We start from the raw sequence: 21,445 nt of genomic DNA, 5'->3' as shown, positions 1-21,445 counted from the left end.
GTTATGGCATACTGAAGTGTAACGATGCACTGCATAGATGCACAAAGACGAATGACACAAGAAACACAAAACAGACAAGGACCTTTGGCCGTTTTGTGTTTTTTGTGTCATTTGTCTTTGTACATCTATGCAGCACATCGCTACACTTCAGTATGCCATACCAACTAGCCCCAGTGGAAGCACCTTTAAAAGTTATGGCATGCAGACTACACTACTTCAGCAGCAGAAAGCGTGAAGGAGTTACGAGATCTTCATTATGAATGTAAAGAAAACAAAGAGGCTGGCCCATATCTAAACATAAAAAAAGACTAAAATTATGACAACAGCTGAAGAACAAGTGGTGCAGTTGAACAACCAAGTAGTCGCTTTTTGGGGAACATAACTTTTTTTTTATCTAGGATCTCGAATAAACAAAGATGGCAGCTCTACAAAACAAATTCAGCAAATAACAGCACTAGGAAACAGTGGTGGGTAGACACTAATAATTTATGAATGACAAATATGTCAACCTTGAAACTGAAATATGTCTCATTAATGCTTTGGTTTTTCTTGTTTTATGGGCATGCATCATCCACTTTTGGGGAAACATGACAGAAAAAAGCTTGGTTCTTTTGAGCCTCAGTGGTGGCACACAGTTGCGAGAATTCCACAGACTGTCAAAAGAGCCAATTTCATAATCATAAGAGAGATTACTCCCACATATTGTTTAGAGGTAACTGTCCTGAAATAAACTTCTTATTTTGGTCATGTCATGAAAGACTATGAAATTAATGCTAGCCTATGTGTAAGAGGAGAGAGAGAGAGCATATAACAACAAAAATAAGCTGAAAAAGTATTATTATTATTATTACACTCAAACCTCATTACACACAAAGTGACATCCGCCACGAAAATACCTTCGTTATATCCAAAAATTCGTTATAAACGTTTATTTGTAGCACTGTATCTATGACAAGACTATTCTTCATTTACTTCGTTATAACCAATAATTCGTTATCTCTGTGTTCATTATATCGAGGTTTGAGTGTATCATTATTAAGGCGAAGGCCTTATATGCCTCATCAAACGCGAAAATTGACTGTCGTCCCGCGTCGGCGTCTACACAAGTGATGCAAAAAATCATCACATGATGACGTCCCCATCTGACGCCATCACGATGTCACAGATCGCCAAAATTTGTGACATCACGTCACCCGATGATGTCATCAAACGACCTCATAGCTTGGTCAATGGTGGACCGATCACGGAGACAATGCAAAAGCAGGTGAGCTGCCTCTGATTCTGGAGGCAATGCAAAACACCACATTAGGTGCACGAAGCTTTTCTGAGCAGTGGCGGGGCAGGATCAATACATCGACTGAGAAGAAAAAGAAGATTGGTTTCGCCTTCCAGTCGTCTTAGGTGAGTGCATAAGGGAGCCTGTGAGTTTTTTATTATTATTATTATTATTATTATTATTATTATCGTTGTTGTTCTTGTTGCTATTATTATTAAGAACATCCCTGCATCAGCTCCTGAAGCACTAGCCTCTGCTTACAGTAAATTAATGACTATGCTCCAAGTTCCTAGGATGAATGTTGATGTTGTCCACAATGGGATCACAATGCTGAAATTTATATTAAGCCTAGTTCAGGAGAAAAATAACAATGGGTGATCTAAAAGAGCCTTAGCCCAGTGATATCGTGTCAGAATTTGTCTTCAGAGAAAGGGATGGTTGCATTTCTTCAACTTAAGGACAGCACTTAATGCCCGCCTTGGCAGAGACAAGGTGTACATGGTTGAACAGGAAAGCGGTATAAGCATAGCCTGACCGAAAAGTGGCTCACCTCAGGATAAAGCCAAACAGGTGGTCCGAGTAGGGCAGAACGAACAGAGCCTTGGGTGGGATCTCACAGGCGTTGCACAGGGCATGTGCCCGCTCTGTGGCCAGCACATTGTCTCCTGGTAGGGCAAGACAAAAAGTGGCCACTGACAACAACGGACAATGCAACGTCCAAAAGCCACTCAAGCATTGGGTGACGAAATAAATTTGAGCGATCGATTTACTCGGTTCAATATTTCGAGCCAACAAAGGAGATATGAGACACCACAGTAGCAGATTCTGAATTTACTTCAACTGAAGAAATATTATTTATCCCATGACGTGCCCCTTCTGACATGCACAAATAATGGTTCACTTCAGGTCAGATGTGGAGAAGTGCCTAATATGCACAGATGCTTGCACACCCTGCTTTTCTAGTTTGTGTTTGAAGCTGCGAGTCCTGGCGACATTTTAAAGATTTTAACTATACCCAATATAACTCCTTTATTTTGAAAGGCCCTCTGCTGATTTTAATGGTGGTAACCATACTATGGATCCCAAATTGGTCTTTGCGGAATGCCCTCATTCAGTTGATCTGTCGGATTCACAGTCATCAAAGAACTCCTTGTTTGAGAAGAAAAAACATCCCCAAGTAATCTTCAAACTCAACCTTTTTTTCACACATGAGCTAAGTGTTCTACTTACAGTACCACAACAGTCCAACTAAAGTGACAAATCAGCAGGAGCACGTTACACAGTTTGGCGCACAAGGGGTGAGGCATTGAGACGTATGTCACAATTTCATATGCTCTACAAGTGAAGTCTGTGCACGAACTGCTGTTTGATTCTCTCACACCCCTCTGTTGTTTCCTTGCTTGTACTATAGTTAAGCTGCTTTCAGAAGTAACGAATATTGAATCCTCTTGAGCCGTCTTGTAATGTTGTGCTCAGTACGCTACAGCACGAGAGAACTTTGCCACATGCTAGCACATACCGTAGTAGCTGATATTTCAATACAGTAGAACCCCGCTTATATGTTCTTCACTAATACATTTTCCTGCATATAAAGGTTCTGGCATCCGCTCCCAGCAAACAACCTACAGACACCTGTGTCTGCAGATTCGCCTTTTCACATGTTGTTCCCGTAACATTCCTGCCCGATATGTTGTGAAGTGCTGCAGAGCTGGATATGCTGAAGAGGCACGTCAATGCGCTTGGTGATGAAGGCTGCCGTAAGGCCATGCAACTGCTCGAAAATGGTCTGGTTCTGGCAGAGGCACGTTTACGAAATACCAGACTTCCATCAAAAAATGGCAGGAAGTGGAAGGTGGAAGCTGCGATGGAAAAATCCGTAAACAAGGGGTGGGTTCTCGAGCCAACGTTTCGACAAGTGGACTTGTCTTCTTCAAGGCTGGAACTGATTTTTATGAACTGAAAAATCAGTTCCAGCATTGAAGAAGACAAGTCCACTTGTCGAAATGTCGGCTCGAGAACCCACCCCCCGTTTACGGATTTTTTCATCGCAGACTTCCATCAAGAACTTTGTTAAGCCATAAACCGATTAATAAAATCCTCTCAGGTAGAGCTGTGTGCAATGCATGTGTCTTATTTAGTAGCGCTATTTCCCAATCTGACTCGGAACTTCCCGCTATATGTTTCCTGGCTAATGCATTATGTTGTATCAGAGTGTATTTACACTGTACCGCACATTGCCTTCATTTCTTTTTAAAATAAACTTGGAACTGATCACACAAAATATTTGCTCTGGGTATACAGCCAGGTTTATGCGATACCATATGGAGGTGTTTCATCATAGCTGTGCCGTCAATTTCCTAGGAAGTTGACAGAGATTTGGTCTAGACCACTGCATCATCACAGATGCCGAAAAGCAATTGGGACATATGTGCTTTGAATACAACAAAAAACATGAAAATTAAGGACACCACACCAACATGGCAAGCAAGCAGAGTTTGTTACATCATAATCCTAGTGTTCAGGCAAACAAAGGCCGTTCCTACTGTAACAAACATGAACAGATAGTTTCTTTACACATGTGCCTGAAGATGCTGCTTTTTGCATTTAACCATCATATCTAAACAAAAAAAAGCGAAATTTCCCATGTCCAATCTACCAGCAACTAATAATAACCACCATGAGAAGTGATTATGTCCCTGCCATGTTTTGTTCTGTCAAGAGGCTGTATCAACTCGCCCAAGACAGCTGCGTTTGAAGACCTGCAGATCTAATGCCAACCTATTTGGGTCCCTGCCGGCAGCAAGTTATCTTTTCGTCCACTTTTCTTTCTTCAGATTTATATCATAATTACTACAAATAACATCCCTTATACTTTCCTTGGCATTGTTGACCGTTAGTTCTCATTAATAACAAGGAAAAACGAGCCCTTAAAAGTCATCTTCTAACCTATTTCGGCAAAGGGCATCTGCTAAGCCTCTGATGCCCTTTGCAAAATGAAGCAATTTTCCACTGGCTGAAGCACGGCCGGATTGGAAAGGCACGCGAGCGTTCTGTCTTACGGCCTTCTCAATGCGTCTGTTCACACCTTCCGCCGCACCACAGTGTTGTCACTACGACCCTGCCATTGCTAGCTGTTGCATTTGCGACTGCACTCCAGGCAAAAGTAGACGTGCAACGAAGAAAAAAAATATCACCAGACCCCAAGTACAAGCAAAAACGCCTACAATTACGGCAGGGTCGCTGCGCCCCTCGTGTTGAGCAGTGGCTCTAACCACGAAGAAACGCTACCATTGCGTTGAACTCGATCGCGAAGGCCGTAAGACGGAACACTAGCATGCCTTTTTAGTCCGGCCATGGCTGAAGAAGCTTGCCACCCCAAGAAACGCGAGCAACTTCACAGCCCCTTCAGGAAAACAGCAGACAGAAAGTTCAAACATGAAGGGCACTCACCGACTGGTATGGAGAGGTTGTTCTGCACCAGGACCAAGGCCACCTTGGTGTTCCTGCCTTGTAGGCTAGCTCTGGTAGAAACAAAAACAATAAAGGGCGCCAAACCAATAAACCACTCGTGAAACATGCAAAACTACCAGCATGTGATATTTGTTCCAAGAGTTCAGTTTTAACTGAAAAGGGTCAGTGAGAGCCAGCTTACTAGAGTGCCAAGATGGCAACTACTGTGGAGCTACGAAAGCATGTGCACTCCGGCACAAGAAGTCTCGCGACTGCACCCTCTTCACATTATTGTAAAAAGCTACAATCTCGAGTCCCCTCTAGTTGGGTAGCCCACTACCTGAGCTCAGAAGTACACACACAAAGCAGCATCATGCAGGATGCTTTTTCAGTATAGGTGAGAGCATCACGTCACGCTGGAGCTGGCCTTGGCAAGCAAAACTGTTTGCAAAGCCACTCTTTCTCTTTTGGTCTCACTGTATCAGCCCAAAACGTGACCTCTAAAGGACAGTGCATTAGAGAGGAATATTTGTTCGCCTGTCCTGCAGCAGCTTTGCCCGCACTGCACAGCGCAAATCAAATGAGTGGACCGAGTTTAACAGGTAAAATAAAGTGGAGTGTGACGGACAAAAAGACACTGGCTCCCAAGCTTTGTAAGAAGCAAGTGGGCAGGAAACGAGTGGGAAGTTGCGTGCGCATACCTGAGGGCGCGTATCTTGGCCGAGCAGTCGTTGCGCTTGTCGGCCCAGCTGGGGTCATCCCAGTCCATGTCGAAGAACAGGATGGCCACTGCGGGTACTTTGGCCAGATGCTTGTGCAGCCAGTTGCTCTTGAGCAGACCTCGCTCCTCGTACCACTCGTACGACGGGTGCTGCAAGCCATCGACCGACATGCGACACGGTCAGGGACCAGTGGCAGTACGAGCTGCCACGAGAAAAATACACGACTGTCGTTTGCATTAGTCAGTCTTCACATTACAGCTACGTTTATGGTGACGAGGCAGAGAGATACTACATTGGCGAGAATGACAGCCAGAAGATGGATCGGCAGAATGAACTGATGGGCTACTTCTAACTTCACTGGGGTGAAGTTGAGGGTGCAAAAACAGGGAACACAAAAGTTTGCCAGGAATCAGTACAGCAAAAATTACAGCAAAATGCCTATTTCTGTTTGTATGATTAACACTTAAAGCAATGTAGCAACACAATTGCACAGGACACCTATAATTACAATCTGTAATGTTCATTCTGACATATTCATTGCTTCACGTTTAAATGGTAATGAATATGAGTTTCACCATCACAGGTTTATTAACAGAAGGGAAAATGAAGGTCAAACTCTAATTTTAAAATTTCGCACCAAAGTCTGTGCACATGGATGTCAGCGTAACGTCAGAGATTTCAAAGTGTTTTTCATATTTTGGCTAAGATGGGTTAACAAGATTTCCTGAAACTTGATATGTTTAGGAAATGGTCCTCTTAAAAGACAATGTGCATCATTTTTATCGATTAAGAGGAACGTAGGCCCCAGCAGACGCCATCAAAGTCGTATGACATCATGGTGAGTTGGTGCGGGAACATCAAGGTGGCATCACCCCTAGCATTTCCTTTTTGCGCATTTTCTCGCTTACCAGGCATCTTCTCGCGGTAGGAGTGGTGCTTTTGTTATTGTAAAAGGGTAATTTACTAATACGGGAAAAATTATTTCTCTTGTCCTTTTAAGAGAACCTTTCTTTACACAAAATGGTAATAATGAAAATGCTCGCACAAAATGATGCTCTCTGTTGTAGCTAACTTGGATTTTTCATTCCCAACTTCACTTCTATGAAGCTTGGCGCTCCACACTTGGTGCACACTACTAAGTAAGAAGCACCAGTGGCCAGTGGGCGTAGCTAGGGGGTGGCACACCAGGCCTGTCCCCCCCCCCCCCCCGCCCCATAGTTCATAGTTCATTTCACCTCACCTCGCCGCTGCCAGTTGCACCATTTTTTCGTATGGTGCAAAGCTGTCTCACAAGACCTTTTCGAGCATGGCCACCGCTCCTGACCTTAATAATGATTTCTGGAGTTTTGCATGCCAAAACCAGAATATGATTGTGAAGGAGGAGGAATAAACATTTTATTCAAATGGCAAACTAAGGTTCCCGTGGTTGGAGCCCCTATTCCAGGGCCCAGCACACTGTAGTAGAGGGCACTGTAGAGCCCTCTACTACACTGCAGTAGAGTTGCGACTGCATAGGGTTCTTTAATACCGGTGCCACAGGGGAACTTTTGATCGCGATTAGGGCCTATCAGGATCGGATTTCTTGATTGCAATCAACAATGGTCACTGCTACACGTTCCAGACTAATCCGGATCGAGCTTCACACTGACGTCAGTCAAATGGTGATTACGAGCCTAATCTCAATGCGCTGATTGTCACTGTCTTGATCCCAATTAGGCCTGATTGCTATTAAAAGAGACCGTGTAGCAGAACCTGATCCTGACCAAGCATAATCCGGATCGGCCCTGATTGCGATCAAAAGTGCCTGTGTGACACCGGTATAACATGCGCTTAAATCTAAGTACAAAGGCCAGTAACATTTCGCCTCCATTGAAATGTGACCACTGCGGCCGGGATCGAACCCACGACCTTTGGGTTAGCAGCCGAACACTGTAACCACTCTACCAGTGTGGTGGCCCGCTCCGGACCTTGACTCATTGCTTTGCTCTGTCGTGGGTCTTAACTTCATCTCTAGTTTCTTTGTAATCCTCCAAGTTAGAGCCCCATGTGTTAGAACTGGCAGTATGCAGTGATCACATAATTTCCACTTTAGGGACAGCGACAGATCACCTGTCATTATTTGGGAGTGCCTGTGGTATGCCCATCTTTATTCTTCAGTGAATTTCCCTTTCGTGAGTAGGCTCTCCTGCTAGTAATAGACCTAGGTATTGATACTGTTGTACACACTCAAATGGTTGGTTCCCAATGGTGAACTCACAAAACAAAGAGAAAAGGAGGCATGGTTGACAAACATTTCCGACAACTGAAAGTTGGTACATTCGATACACGGTGCATAATGGAAGGCACACAGGACACAAATGCAAGTAGAATGAGAGATACCATCAGGAATCAGGTACTGTATGTGTCTTGAATGACTGTCTTTTCATACATTTTATGTTTTTATCAGCCATGTACAGGCAGTGCATATAGAATACTGGTTTGGCCGTATTCAGAGGAGATAAACAGTGCCACTGAAATTATATTTCAACAAATAAGGCTACAGGCGCATGCATGTATAAGCACTACGCGAGTAAGGTGCACATAGTAATGTCGACATCACACGGCGCACTTTCGATCACGATCGAGAATGAATTTCTCGATCGTATGCAGCTTGCGGAAAGGAGGCGGTCTGATCGGGATCAAAAACGACCATGTGGTACCACACGATTTCCTTCTCTTTGCAGGCGTTGGCAGAATGACATGCGGCAGTTGCCACCTTTGAAATCCAGTCCAGAGCAGTGGACGTCACCTACGCCTCGGCGTTTGATACCGGAAACCTCCTGCCGTAAATAAGAACGTACCCGCAGGAAGCATGTCACTTCGACTCCAAAGTAAACATCGCGCGTGTAACGAAACGAACAAATAACCAACTGATAGCACACCCTCGACTCGAACGCACCGACGGAAAAATGACATGTGCCATCGAACCGAAGCTCATCGTGTGTCCTCTACACGCATACCTTGGGCTTGGGTTTCGGAAAGACATGCTTGTCCGGCAGGATCACGAAGTTCAGTGGCGACCGGTCTGGTCCGCGATTGTTTGAAAAGGCGTCCCAGATCGCGGCATGAATGTTGTTGGCCTGCGGTTCTAAACCGATGAAGGCAACGAACGCCTTGGGGCGGGTCTTCAGCTCTTCGGGTACTTCGCCGATATCCAGGGGTTTCATGGTGGTTACGTAGCGGTTGTTCTCGACGACTCGGATCACAAAGGCTTCACAAACACACTCGGTCGCATGGGCGAGCCGCTGACTTGCAGTGCTCGCGGTCCGCGAAAAGCCGGCAGCACGATTCACAAAACAAATGCACTGCGCGCACAACAATCGTGTGGCGGCACAGCGGTGACGGACGTCGCCAGATGCTGCAGACTGGGCAGGCACGCCTTCACACCTGCCGCACAAACCACGATTCCGAAACCGTCTACTCGTAACTCGTCACCTGGACTTCATGACGAAGGAAACCCCCACTCCACCACGAGAACGCACACACCTCCCGACCCGAAACCACACATTCGAAGCTAATTAAAAAAAGACGAAGAAGAAAATACGCGCAAACTCTCGTCCTCAGTTGCGCCGCCCTGCCAAGTCAGCTGACCACAATTAAAAGGAAGAAAAAAACGAGCAAAACAAAACGTTCTTTAACCTCGACACCCATTCCTCGTAGTGGTCATGGCCGCTGTCATCTGTATTTTCGGGCGTTCGAAGGAAGGCGTTACCGCGTCACATCAGCTAGTTTAGCCCGCGGCCGGCTGGCACCGTTAATTGAGTCAGGCTGCGGAATCGCCGAAGCTTGGAACATGACACGGCGGCATCGTCCCTGACTGCGGCGTCGATCGGCCGAATGCCATTGGAACGCGATGCCACTCTTCAGAAGGAAGCCAGGTAGGAAGTGCTGGCCCGAGAGCGGATTCGAAATTGTGAAACTTGCGCGATTGTGTCACGTATTTACCAGCTCGCCACCGTGTTGCTTCTTGCGTACCGCACGCAAAGGGGCCGACGAGGCCTTCACCGCGTTAATTATCGTATCTCCACGTAATTTTCTCTTCCGCCGAAACAATGTAGACGACCTCGCGTGTGTGCGGAGTTTGAAAGTCACGACTTCTCTAACCGTCTCGTCACGAGCGCACCAAGTTGGGTAGTTGCTGCTTATAGAAAGTCGGTGGCTTCTCGGATTATTTTCTAAGGGGATGTGTACCCGTTGCGGTAAATCGGAGGAACGCACGAACTTGTCCTTTTCCGCGGAAAAATGTTTCGTGACAGGACAGCTCCGGCTTGCGCGTGTCGGTGCATTCGATCGCCGCGTTCGGGTCCCTTTTACTAAACTCGAGCGCTTTGAATCGTAAACTTGAGCGAGCGTATGGCCCGCGCTCTCCAGTGACAGCACTTTTGTTTTGACGGGCGAATATATATGTTTGCATCGCGCGTCGCGTTGTGTGGCAGGTGTAAACATTTCCTTCAAGCACATCCGCCGCTAACCTTGTGACACACATCGCGATGTTGCGTTCTCGCCGAGCACGTCTTCGCGGAATTGGTGCTGCGAAAATCTTTTTCCTTCCTTTTGCAATGCGAGGACGTTCACTTCGCTGTGGCCTAGTCTCTACATACCGTGCGCTTTATCGGGCAATTCTACTAATGAATGGAACACGTCAGTTCGATGGTGCGCGCGCCGATTACAGAGTGGAACTTATCACCGCTAATTGCCGAATGCGGCTCTTGTCTTTCCGCGTTGCCTGCTTAGCGTCGCTGCCAAGGTCTTGGGCCCTCATGCTAGAGTTACAGCGGCGAACGACATCATCTAGCGCTTCGTGTTCCGATCGTATCAGATTCACATCAGCTGCGCCGCATTGCGAACACGAGCCATTTTTAGTGACGCGATCTTATTTCATTGCCTTGTCATGCTTGCACATCTAGGATGAAGTCGTACGAACAGTCGGGGCTTTAGAAATTCAGAGGGGCGCGGGCAGAGGGTTGTTTAATGCTGCAAGGACACAGTTGTGGCCAACGGCCAGCAGAAAAGGTGGGGGGGAGGGAGGTCTCCAATACTTGGGGATGCCCCCCTACGTGTCTGGTGATCAGCAATTACGTGTACATATATATGCATACTCCCCTTTACGAACAAGTGCACGCATAAGCAGCCCACGAGCTGGAGGGCACCCTCAAGCAAAGGAAGGGAGACCTTCAGCCCCTGATAATCAACTGTAGAAAGGGCTAAACGTCCATGGAATTGAGGGTGGAAAAAACGCACCAGATAGGTGCTGCTTTCCTTTGCCCGTGGCTTTTGACATGAGTCGTCTATTTAATATGCCTTACCCCATCCCTCGGTGCAGACCATGTTTATAGATGAGAGCAGTGTGTAACCAAGCAAACCGTTAACCTTCATTTAACCTCTGTCTTTCAACTAGCTTTCTCTCTCTCTTTGTAGTTCTTCATGTAACATAATGCTTATGGCGCGTAGACAGCCATATGTAATGGGGCAGATTCTTGGTAGAACTTGGTGTCTGCAGTTGGCAGAACTTGGTGTCTGCAGTTGTCACCAAAATTTCACTCTCACCCTGCACTGGGAGTTGAATTTCAGCACTCTGAGCGCAGGTACCAGAGTTGCGCAAGATACTTTCGACAATGATACAAAATCAACGGGATTGAATTCCTCTATTGTGATTAGCCCCTTCCCTTAGTTTGCCCAAAAGAACGTCAATCGGATGACATATAAGAGCTTCACTGGTGGATTTTACTGCCAGATCACTGTGGTCATTCCTGCGAAGAACTGTGTGCCACTCGATGTTCCGATTCCCCGGTTCAGCAAGCTTTTCTTTAGAAACTCTAGTTGTCCTTCATTGCAAGATTATGTATGTTTGTGGCAGCAGTGCAAGTTTATCAGTAGGATGTGCTCAATCCTCCATTGTTCTTGCCTAGATCCTCCTCAAAAAGCAATGCAGCATTTAAGCGAATCACTGACGTAATAAAATTCTTGTATTTGCAAGCATATACACAGTGTGAATGGCATTCACAAAAAGCAAGGAGACCTAGCATATAACACTCCATTCACTGTGCGTTCACCCTGTATGTTTTTCACTTGTATAAAATTAATCCGCACCTATTACCTTAACATTGAGGCAAGTTCTTCAAGTGCCAGTTATTTCTGTTCACTTATAATTAGCTTTGCCAAATATTGTGCATCTCCGGAATTACGAAATGTGTACAGCTACAGAAAGAGTTCTTCATTCGCTGAGTTTTATCATGTCTACTTAATGTGAACTGAAGCAACAACTCTGTACAAGAACTGAACGTAGCATATCAGCTATTTCGTGCCTAAAGCATCCATCCAGTTGGAAAATTTGACTGAGATAAAGCAGTGGGGACAGCATAATGACACGGAGTGAAAACACCCAACGTGTCAACTGCTTAGCACAGGTCCAATGAGAATTGTATTAACATGTCTGCAACATACCTTAAACATTTATTTTTCATCGGTTTTCTTGCTTTTGACGTAGCCCTAACTTGCTACATCCTTGCTGCACACCTTGCTGTTTCCAATACCAACGACCTAGCGTATCTGTGAAAGATTAAGTCAACATTGCATGGTATGTCTTCAAGGCTGCAGTGCCCAGCAGTTCACATGGCGCTAATTACTTTTAAACTACAAGAAGGTTGTCACCACAGTCATCATCGGACACAATGGTGATGCTGTGGCCATGCCCTATGAAAAGGGCTGATGCCACAACTTAAGCCAAAGCTAATCATAGGAAGAAGTACCAGAAAGGAAGGTGGAGATAGAATATATGTCTGTCTGTCGGGCCACTGTCCACCACTCTGTCGGCCACTGCTTGGTCACTGTGACTGCATTCCACGCTCCCACAGCGTGTTTGTTGTGCGAGGATAAACAAAGTGCCCGTAGATATGTGGCAGCCTCTTTCGATGGCGTTGGGAGGCCTATGCACTGTTTGATGATGTGCACTACAGTTTCCGCTTCCTTTCTGCACACCCTACATAGAGTGCATTCAATGGCAGGTCCAAAGCATCAGCGTTATCAAAAGGTGGTCGCACCATCTTTTGATCCTCCTTTAAAGTGGTCTCTTTGTCTCTGTTACAATGGACTCTCAGTAAATGGAAATCTCTTAAATGGAGCAACTGCCTCTAATAAGATTGGTTTTGTACTTGAATTCTGCACCTCTGTTCATCTCTCAGTAAACGAAACTCCTGTTAAACGAAACACATTTTCCTGGTCCCTTCATGTTCTGTTTATCAGGAGTCTACTGTATTGCACTAGCGAGCAAGATTTCATTGCCGACATCTTGCACGACGTCATCTAGGATGCATTACTAATTTGCCCAGATGTACAGTTTATGCAACAGACTGCTGCTAACTTGTTGAGTGTTAACGCTGGTGGCTGATCGGTTGCCATGTCCCTCAATGCAGACAAGCCACAAGATGCGGGTGAGCTCGGAGGTGAGGTGTATGGTCGGCAGGTGTCGAGGCACGGCTCGCAGGCCAGCCTTCACAATGGTGCTGTTCCTGCCGACGTCAGTTTGCTCGAGGACGCTGCACCCCCGCCACCGTCTCCTCTGCAGTCGGGTGAGTAGCAGGGGCCATGCGTGCACATCAACAGCCTCTTCCTTTGTTTCTTCTTCTTGGGGAGCTCACACTCCTCGCCCTCTCAGTGAAAAACTTCACCCCGAGAATTCATCAGGACGGTACTGCACAGTCAAGCATACTTCTGATGCCCTCATGGCCAGGAATGCAAATTTATGTAAATTTTCTTGAAGGCCTAGAAAGTTTTCTTTTTCAGGAAAAAATATGTGTTGTCACACTTAGCACTACAGATATTTGCAGCAGACTGCTTCTGTCCGTTGTGCATATAAGGAATATGAGCTGACTCATCATCGTCATCAGCCTGACTACTCCCACCGCAGGACAAAGGCCTCTCGTGTTTCGCCAATAAACACGGTCCTGTGCTTGCTGCGGCCACGTTATCCCCGCAAACATCTTCATCTCATCTGCCCACCTAACTTCCCGCCTCCCCCTCACGTGCTTGCCTTCTCTTGAAATCCAGTATGTTATTCTTAATGACCAGCAGTTATCTTGCCTATGCACTACATGCCCTGCCCATGCCCATTTTTTCTTCTTGGTTTTAACTAAGATGTCCTTAACACCTGTTTGTTCCCTGACCTGCTCACCTGAGCAGACTCGATATACTATATAGCATAGCTATTTTATAGTAATACGTAGTTGACATACATCACAACTTGAAACTCACTATCATAAGGTAAGTGAGTCATATCATAAAATCGCATATCATTTGTGCACCTTTGCGTTTCCAGTACAAAACATATCATATTTTGGTTGCGAGTACAAGAGGTGCACTCTGGCCACTTGTAGCAGAAGTGTGTCCCTTGGCCTCTTCCTTGGTTCAAATCTTTGGTGCTTTCATGTAGTAATGTTCATTAAGTACCCTTATGTTGCCCAGAAATGTATGTGTATGCGGCCTTGTGTATGGGCCCCCAGGCGCCTTCAAGCTTCACTTCGCCCCTTTTTGCCTGGGGTGACCCCCAACTTTATATTGGAAATAAGCTTTCTCAATTCTTGATAATAATGGTCACAGTTTTGTACAAGGATGCCTAATGGGATATTTATATGACCGATACTTTTACCTTTTTTTGTATGAAATACTCTTTTATTTGTGAGAATGCAAGCCATGAGAGCAGTCTCTCCAAACTTCTTAGCATTCTCTGCTCTGTATGAAGTGGAATATAGTGTGTTGCAATTTGTTTTTGATACTGCAGTGCTAGCAGAGTCTGGTCATCTCTCAGTAGCCTGACAATGCACTAAAGTCATGTGAGACAGCCCTGAAGCTGTGTCTTATGACATACCGGGTCTCATAGTAGTAATAATATGACTTCATTATCATGATTGGAGCCCGGTTCTTATCACACAGTGTCTTAGAAGAAATGTGATTCAGACTGGTTAGATTCCATACAGTGTGAGAGTAATCAGTGCAACAACTCAATGGGATGGAACATGAAGCTGGGAATTACAACATGAGCATGCTATTGATGCCCTCCATAGACTTCGAAGTGGGGCTTTTAAAGTCTCTGGAGTATCTCGGGGCTCTGGTGGGCTGCACCCCTCCCAACGGTATTTTGAAGGGGGGCTCACTTGATGATTTATCGCTGGAACATGCACACATACTTATACTCCCTTGTAAGTGCTTACATACACGCAAGCAGACCAAGTGATCTGTACCCTACCCCACCCCACTAGAGCAAAGAAAATGCCCTGCTTTGAAGCAGTATTGGAGCATTCCGAAATAAAGGCCATTTGAATGGCCATTTAGATGTTGTCAAGTTGCTAGTGATGTTGAATGTTGTTACTGCAGTTCCTTGAAACCAGTGTGTATTAATTCTGCGCAGCGGAGGAGGAGTACGAGCCAAACCTGTGCGTGCGGACAAAGTCTCGCCTCTCGAAGACCCTCGACGAGGTGCTGCAGGATGCCGGGGCGCTCGCCTACTTCATCCAGTTTGCCGAGGAGCAGGGGGCCCGGCCCTTGGTCAAGTTCTGGATGGAGGCTCAGAGCTTCCACGCCTCGTGCCTCCTTCGCCGCTCGTCGCATCGAACCTCCAGCAAGGACTCGCCACTGCCCCACAGGACGCCCGTGAACGGAGAGAAGGTCGAAAGGGACGGAGAGCAGCATTCGGCAGGCGACTGCCGTCCCGTGGGCTGCCGCGACGGGAACGAGTGCCCCAAAGCGACGGAACGTGGCGTTCCTCGTTGGCAGGCCGACCCCGGCCCTCTCGGTAACGGACACGAGGAGGACGTGGCCCGTTGCCGGGACAACGAGCAGTCAACGTCCGGAACTTCCCCGTGCCTAGGTTCGCAAAAGAACGCGTGCAAGAGTTCGCAAAGCCAGCGTCTTTCATCGAGTCCACGTTTGGGTGCGGTAGCAGCGCCGGTGCCATTTGGAACAGACCCTCTGCAAGCGGCAGACTCGTCTTCTGAGGATTTGCCGCGAGCCTTTGCGGGGGGGTCTGGTGCACATCCGTCGTCCGTGCAGTGCACATGCCCTCGCGAGTGGGACCGTGCACCGAGCGTCGCTGCAAAAGGGAGTGCGGGTGAGACATCCTGTGGGGTAGTGCCGCCACCGACGGGTGGCGAAGGTGAAGCGGGTGGTCACAGGGGCAGTGTGGGAGGTACGAACTCGAGGACATTATTCACTTGCAATCTGAATGGTGCACAGTCGTCCTCTCGGGAAGGGGACAACGTCGACGCGACGAGTGGCAAGACCCTCGACAGCCAGGACATCTCGACGAGGACGACGCCGGGACGGCGCGACAGTAAGATGTTCCAGTCTCTTCTCTTTTGCTACTCGGTTCTGTAGTTAGTCGTGACAAAAAAGGCAAGAAGTATTAAACACGGGAAAACTAATTTGGTGCCCGAGTCTCGACATGGGCCCTGGAAAAATTTATGCTCTCAAAACCGTGGTTGCTTCCATGACCATCTGGCCCGGAAGAGTTTTGTTCTTTGCTGACACTCGTATGCGAAATTCTAGCACTCCGTCATGGACGCAGGCTACTGCTCCACATTGAAAGTTGTAGCTTTTTGCAAGACTGTACTGGTTTGCCCAGATGGAATTATTGACTAGGAATGGTGACTGTCTCGGTTGTCTTGACAGTTATACCCCGGTCACACTGGCAAATTTAGCGTCATCTTGAGCGAATGCACTTACGCCGCCAGAGTGTCACTCTGGTGGAGAGCTGCTACACAAGAAAGGGAAGTGTACTTTGAAAATGATGGTAAAGGCGATAGGTACTTACGTACTGCAATAGATTTTTATTTCAGGCGACGTTTCCTAAGTAATTATGTGTTATAGCTATAAGCAGCCCTTAAAATTAACTTAACATACAAATGTGGCAGCTGCAGCCATTGCACAGCGTGTGCTGGGCGTGCCCCCTGGTGATCGTGGCTGTAAACTGCCTAAGAGCGAGAAAAGCAGAGTAGCTTTTTCATAGTAAAATTTTGCTCGCGATTTTGCTACAGTACTCGTTTCTGTGGGATAGTATGCTATAATGCATCAGAATATTCCTAATAACGAAAACGATAGCTTCATAAATGCTATCAACTCAGCTTATTTATTCTCGAGCCACTGCTACCATCGCAGTGAAGTTAGTTTAACAAATGCACTCACTGGCAAGTGCGCTTTGCAGCGAGTGTCACTATATGTTCCTGTGTGGCAGGATGCAAATGACACTATTGGTTAAGTGCACACCCTCACCAGGCCCAACGAAGTTTAAAGTGCCTATTGAGATTTCTAAGTGATACAGGTTTAGATGCTCGTCTTTAGAGCATGTGAGGCATAAAGACTTTTGCGCGTGCCCTGTCCCCGTGCAAAACAGTGTGTACAGTGACTCATTTGCCATACCATCGTCGCCTATCATCACACCTCCCTCTTTCTCTTTCTTTCCCCTTTCCCCTTACCCCCGTGAGGAGTAGCAGGCTAGAACCCGCTTTCCAGGCCGACCTCTCCTCCTTCTTCTCATTAAAAGCATCTTCTTCTTCTTCTTCTCAAAGTGCACTTAAGTTGCCCCGTGTGACAGGGGTATTACTCTCTTGCAGCCATTTGTCCACACAGCCAAGGTAATATCTATGTATGATATCCAGAAGCACTTTGCTGGGATAGCAGCAAATATTTAAAAATAATCGCTTACTTTTTGCGTGTGAAAAATTAAAATCTGGTGCTTAACATTTTAAAATAATCACTTACTTTGTTGCTTGTGAAAAATCAAATCCTGGTGCTTTACTAGCCAAAGCAATGATACGATTATGAAATGTGATGTAGTGAGGGATTCCAAATTAATTTTGACCACCTGTGTTTCCTTAATCTGCACCTAAATCTTGAATAAATGGGCATTTATGCATTTCCTCCCCCCCCCCCCCCCCCCCCCCGCCATTGAAATCCCACCACTGTAAGCTGAGAACCTGTGACCTCAACGTTGGGCAGCCAAACATTGCAGGGTTCTCCCCATAGTGGGCAGTGGTGAAAATGCCACGCACAGCCCTGGTTCACCGCCATAGGTCGGCAAACTCACTCATGAGTCTGCTCACTCGGACTCACTCAGACTCAGATCGAGCCGTGAGTGTGAGTCCGGGTGAGTAATATTTTTGCGAGTCTGAGTCCAAGTGAGCCCTAAGTGCAAAACACATTTCTTGAATGAGTCTGAGTGAACTCCGCACTTTTTTGGCGACCAATGGTTCTATCTGCACAACTTCAGCATTACTATCAGCGTTATGTCGGCTCACGTTTGTACTCCGGTCGACTCACACATACTTCAAAGCACTAGTGTTCATACACCAGCTCAATATTTATTCATCAGAGGCATGCGTTAGGGAGGGGGGGGTGCCTTGCCCCCGCAAACTCTTTCACAGGAAGTTGTTCATAAAAATATCTCATGCGAGTCATCTCTTTCAATAAAAATGTCTTTACTGGATTGCAATCGCTCATAACTTATATTTGAACATACGAGATGAAAAGGCGCCAAGTAGAGCACAAATTATGCGAGGTATTGGGGTTATAAAGCATTGACGCCATGGTCCAAAAAGCTAATTATATGCTTGGGATTCACGAGTCTACTCATTCAGACTCGCTCAGACTCAAATAGAGCCGTGAGTCTGAGTGAGCCCGAGTGAGTAATATTTTGGTGAGTGAGTCCGGCTGAGAAAAATTTCATTGAGTCCGAGTCCGAGAGAGTCCAGTTGAGAAAATTTTGGTGAGTCTGAGTCCGAGTGAGCTCTAAGGGCAAGATATATTTCATGGGTGAGTCTGAGTGCACTCCACATTTTTTGCCGACCTGTGCCGCCCACTGCTGTGATAGACATCCGAGCGCTCCGATTGATCCCTTTGAAATGTGCACCTGAGGAACCAATTAATAGCGGCTCTGCACACCCTACACCAGCGAGTCATGCCTCCAGCCACGTGGTTATGCAAAAAGGAGTCTGAACAGGTGGCCTTGTGGTTTCAAAGATAGCTAGCTCCAGTGCAATGCCAGAACACAGGCGCCTTGCTTCTGTTTTCTATGTGCATCATGGATGCCAGAAGTGTGCCAGCAGAAATGAAATGTTGAAGTTTGAAAGCTTGAAATTATTGAACTTGAAAGAAATTATTCAGCTTGAAATTATTTTAAAAAATCACTGTGCTTTTCTCTGCTTCTGCTGGCTTCATTAGGTTGGGTATAACAAAAAAAAATGGGCCACTCCTAGGTCGGCAAACTCACTCATAAGTCGACTCACTGAGACTCAGATTGAGCTGCGAGTCTGAGTCTGAGTGAGTCAGGCCGAGTAATATTTTTGTGAGGTTGAGTCCGAGTGAGTCCAGGTGAAAAATATTTTCGTGAATCTGAGTCCGAGTGAGTCCGGATGCGGAAAATTTTGGTGAGTCTGAGTCGGAGTGAGCCCTGAGGGCAAAATATATTTCACGAGTGAGACTGAGTGAGTTCTACACTTTTATGCCGACCTACGGTCATATCTACGCATTTCTGTCAGCCATATGACGACTCACGCTTATACTTGTCTACTCACACATACTTCAAACCAGTAGCGTTTGTATGCCATCTTAATGTTTATTGATCAGAAGCGTGAGGTACGGTAGGGGGCGGAGTTAGGGGGGTTTGACCTCCCTCCGGAAAAATCTTTCTCGGGAAGTTCTTGATAAAAATATCTCATGTGAGTCATCTCTTTCAATAAAAATGTACTTACTGGATTGTAAGCACCAATATCTCGTAATTGAAGGTACGAGATATTGATGAATTATCACACGCTGATGAGCACACGACAAATCATTCGAAGTGGCGTGGTGAAGACAGCCAACCCAGACATTCGAAGTGAAGCCGCTGGCAGGCGTCGCTGCTAGTCGGCACCACAATGGCAACACCGAGATCGTTGACGTTATCCTTACTAGTGCATCGTCACTCAGTGCCCGGGGCATGGCCTGGGAGCCAGCTGAACACGATAAAACTGTTGATGTCGCAGGGTGCTGAACGCACCGTTGAGCTCTCGAAATAAAATAACTTCTACGCAACGGACGCAATTCATACTTTGCTCAAAAAACTTTGCATACCAAGCTATCGAGTAAAGGCCACATCTCGAGCTTGAAATTTTATGTCACTGCTCCTTTAATTGTGTGAAGGACCACACAAAGCTGAACAATCACATATTGCAGAAAAGAAGTCCCAGTTTCGTCCTAAGGCTGAAGCAATGAATGAGATTGCAACAAATTAGAATGTCATACGAAGAAAGGCTAGCAGCTCACTCCTTTAGCAAACACGGCCACTGCAGCGAGCAGTGACCTTCGTGGGGTTTATGGCTTCAATGCAAACATTGCGATGAAAAAGATAAACGTGCGAGCACAGGCGACCACACCCTGCAGGGCAAGGTATGGAGCCGAAGGTGGGCAGCCCCATTCCGATGAAATACGGACAGGGCGATGCCCTAAGCACGCCCTTTACCCCTTTGCACCATCTCGCCAATGATAGCGAACACGCCTTTGCCACGCTGAAGCACCTCAGAGATGTGCATACCACCAACGGTAAATGGTGTATATAAATGGTCACCGTTAGTGTGCTGGAGGATGTATGCACTGTGGCGGAGTGGTTAGTGTCGCTCCACGGAGCAAGGGGTTGCAGGTTCAAATTCCCAGGCGCGCGCTTCAGAAAAATTTTCTTCCGAACTAATTTTGTTTCTGGGTTATATATATATATATTGTGAGCATTATTCACATGCTTCATCCTCTCACCTGTAAACACTCATCATCACCACTTGGGTCTGAGTAGTGGGGCTCAGGCTCGGGATAAATAAAGAAGAGTCTTTCGGCTTGAACGTCGTCTCACAATATATACATATATATATATATACACAACTATACACATATGGAATGGCACGGCGGAGCCGATGGCAATGGCAAAAACCTGCCAAGAGTGTCCATATTGTTGCTATAACAATAAAACTGGCATTTTCTTTATGAATTGGTCTGGTGTATTGCTGTGCAAAAACTACAAACCTGCATCACAGCAGTACTTGGAAGGTAACTCATAAGAACACTTGTTTTGCTTGGGATTTTTAAAAATTTGTTTGTCTCATAAATTGGTGGTCCCTTAAGGATTGGTGTCATTTTCTGTCCTTCTTGTGCTACTTTGCAGTTTAAGTCATTTATAACAATATTTGGGTGCCACATAAATACCATTGTTATAACTGATATTTGTTATAACTGGGTTGCACGGCAGAACGCAAAAGAAGAAGAGGAGGGTACTGTTTGTATCCCTTCTCTCTGACTGTAGGTTGTGTTAGCTAATTTAACTCGAGAAGTGGCCATTGCTTCATGCATTACAGGGCACCTTTGTCTGCTATACTTCATCAACTGTAGTGGCCAGCCCACACACTCCTGTCAGATGAAGGAAACGGTGGCGGTCTTTTCAAAGGCTGGAATCTCCTGCTATCGTGATTTGTCGAGCCTTTGCACTTAACACTGTTTACCTGCAAGATAGGGCATGACCTCCCCTCCACTTGCCCTCTTTCCTGCCTTCAGTGCATGGACAGTAAGAATGCATTCATTGTCACGATCCTTCCTGGCACACCCACATACATGTTACCCAGCTTACGAGGCACAATAGGGTCTTTCACGAGAATTGAAACTTGAGCTAGTTGGTACGGATTCAACATGATTTAAGTAGCGCACTGACGGACGAGGACAGAGAAAAAGAAGGTGCACAACACGGGCGCTAACTCGCAACTGATTTTATTCGGAAGAACATGCTAATATAAAGGTGAAGAACAACACAAAAAAAGGAACAGAAAACATATAAACTTTGTAATCATCTGCAGGTTCCACTTAGGTATTGAAGTTCCGCGTCACTTAGCACGATAGATGATAGACTGATACATTTATTTCCTTTCCTTTGAATGTGGAACGCTTTGATGAC

The 21,445-nt window shown here is 46.2% G+C and overlaps 2 protein-coding genes across 3 annotated transcripts in view; one reads left to right on the top strand and one right to left on the bottom strand.

Annotated features, from left to right (window-relative positions):
* LOC119390892 (trafficking protein particle complex subunit 11) overlaps positions 1-8,977 on the bottom strand; it is an 81,056-nt gene extending 72,079 nt beyond the window's left edge. Inside the window, exons 1-4 of the mRNA XM_037658596.2 lie at positions 8,448-8,977; positions 5,428-5,597; positions 4,727-4,797; positions 1,827-1,941 (exon numbers count right to left, since the gene is read on the bottom strand). Of these exons, the coding sequence (XP_037514524.1) occupies positions 1,827-1,941; positions 4,727-4,797; positions 5,428-5,597; positions 8,448-8,654 (563 nt within the window). The 5' untranslated portion in view covers positions 8,655-8,977. The remainder of the gene's footprint in view (positions 1-1,826; positions 1,942-4,726; positions 4,798-5,427; positions 5,598-8,447) is intronic.
* A 148-nt stretch (positions 8,978-9,125) lies between these two features.
* The window catches only part of LOC119390893 (A-kinase anchor protein 10, mitochondrial), a 43,266-nt gene continuing 30,946 nt past the window's right edge, over positions 9,126-21,445 (top strand). The window contains exons 1-3 of one of the 2 annotated variants that reach the window (XM_037658598.2): positions 9,126-9,365; positions 12,900-13,055; positions 14,891-15,811. In XM_037658598.2, the coding sequence (XP_037514526.1) occupies positions 9,341-9,365; positions 12,900-13,055; positions 14,891-15,811 (1,102 nt within the window). In that variant the 5' untranslated portion in view covers positions 9,126-9,340. The remainder of the gene's footprint in view (positions 9,366-12,899; positions 13,056-14,890; positions 15,812-21,445) is intronic. The other variant, XM_037658597.2, reaches the window with a different exon arrangement.

This window comes from Rhipicephalus sanguineus, chromosome 4 (genome assembly GCF_013339695.2).
Source record: "Rhipicephalus sanguineus isolate Rsan-2018 chromosome 4, BIME_Rsan_1.4, whole genome shotgun sequence".
NCBI lineage: Eukaryota > Metazoa > Arthropoda > Arachnida > Ixodida > Ixodidae > Rhipicephalus > Rhipicephalus sanguineus.
Note: the sequence above shows the minus strand (reverse complement) of the source record. Positions and strands in the feature narration are given on the sequence as shown.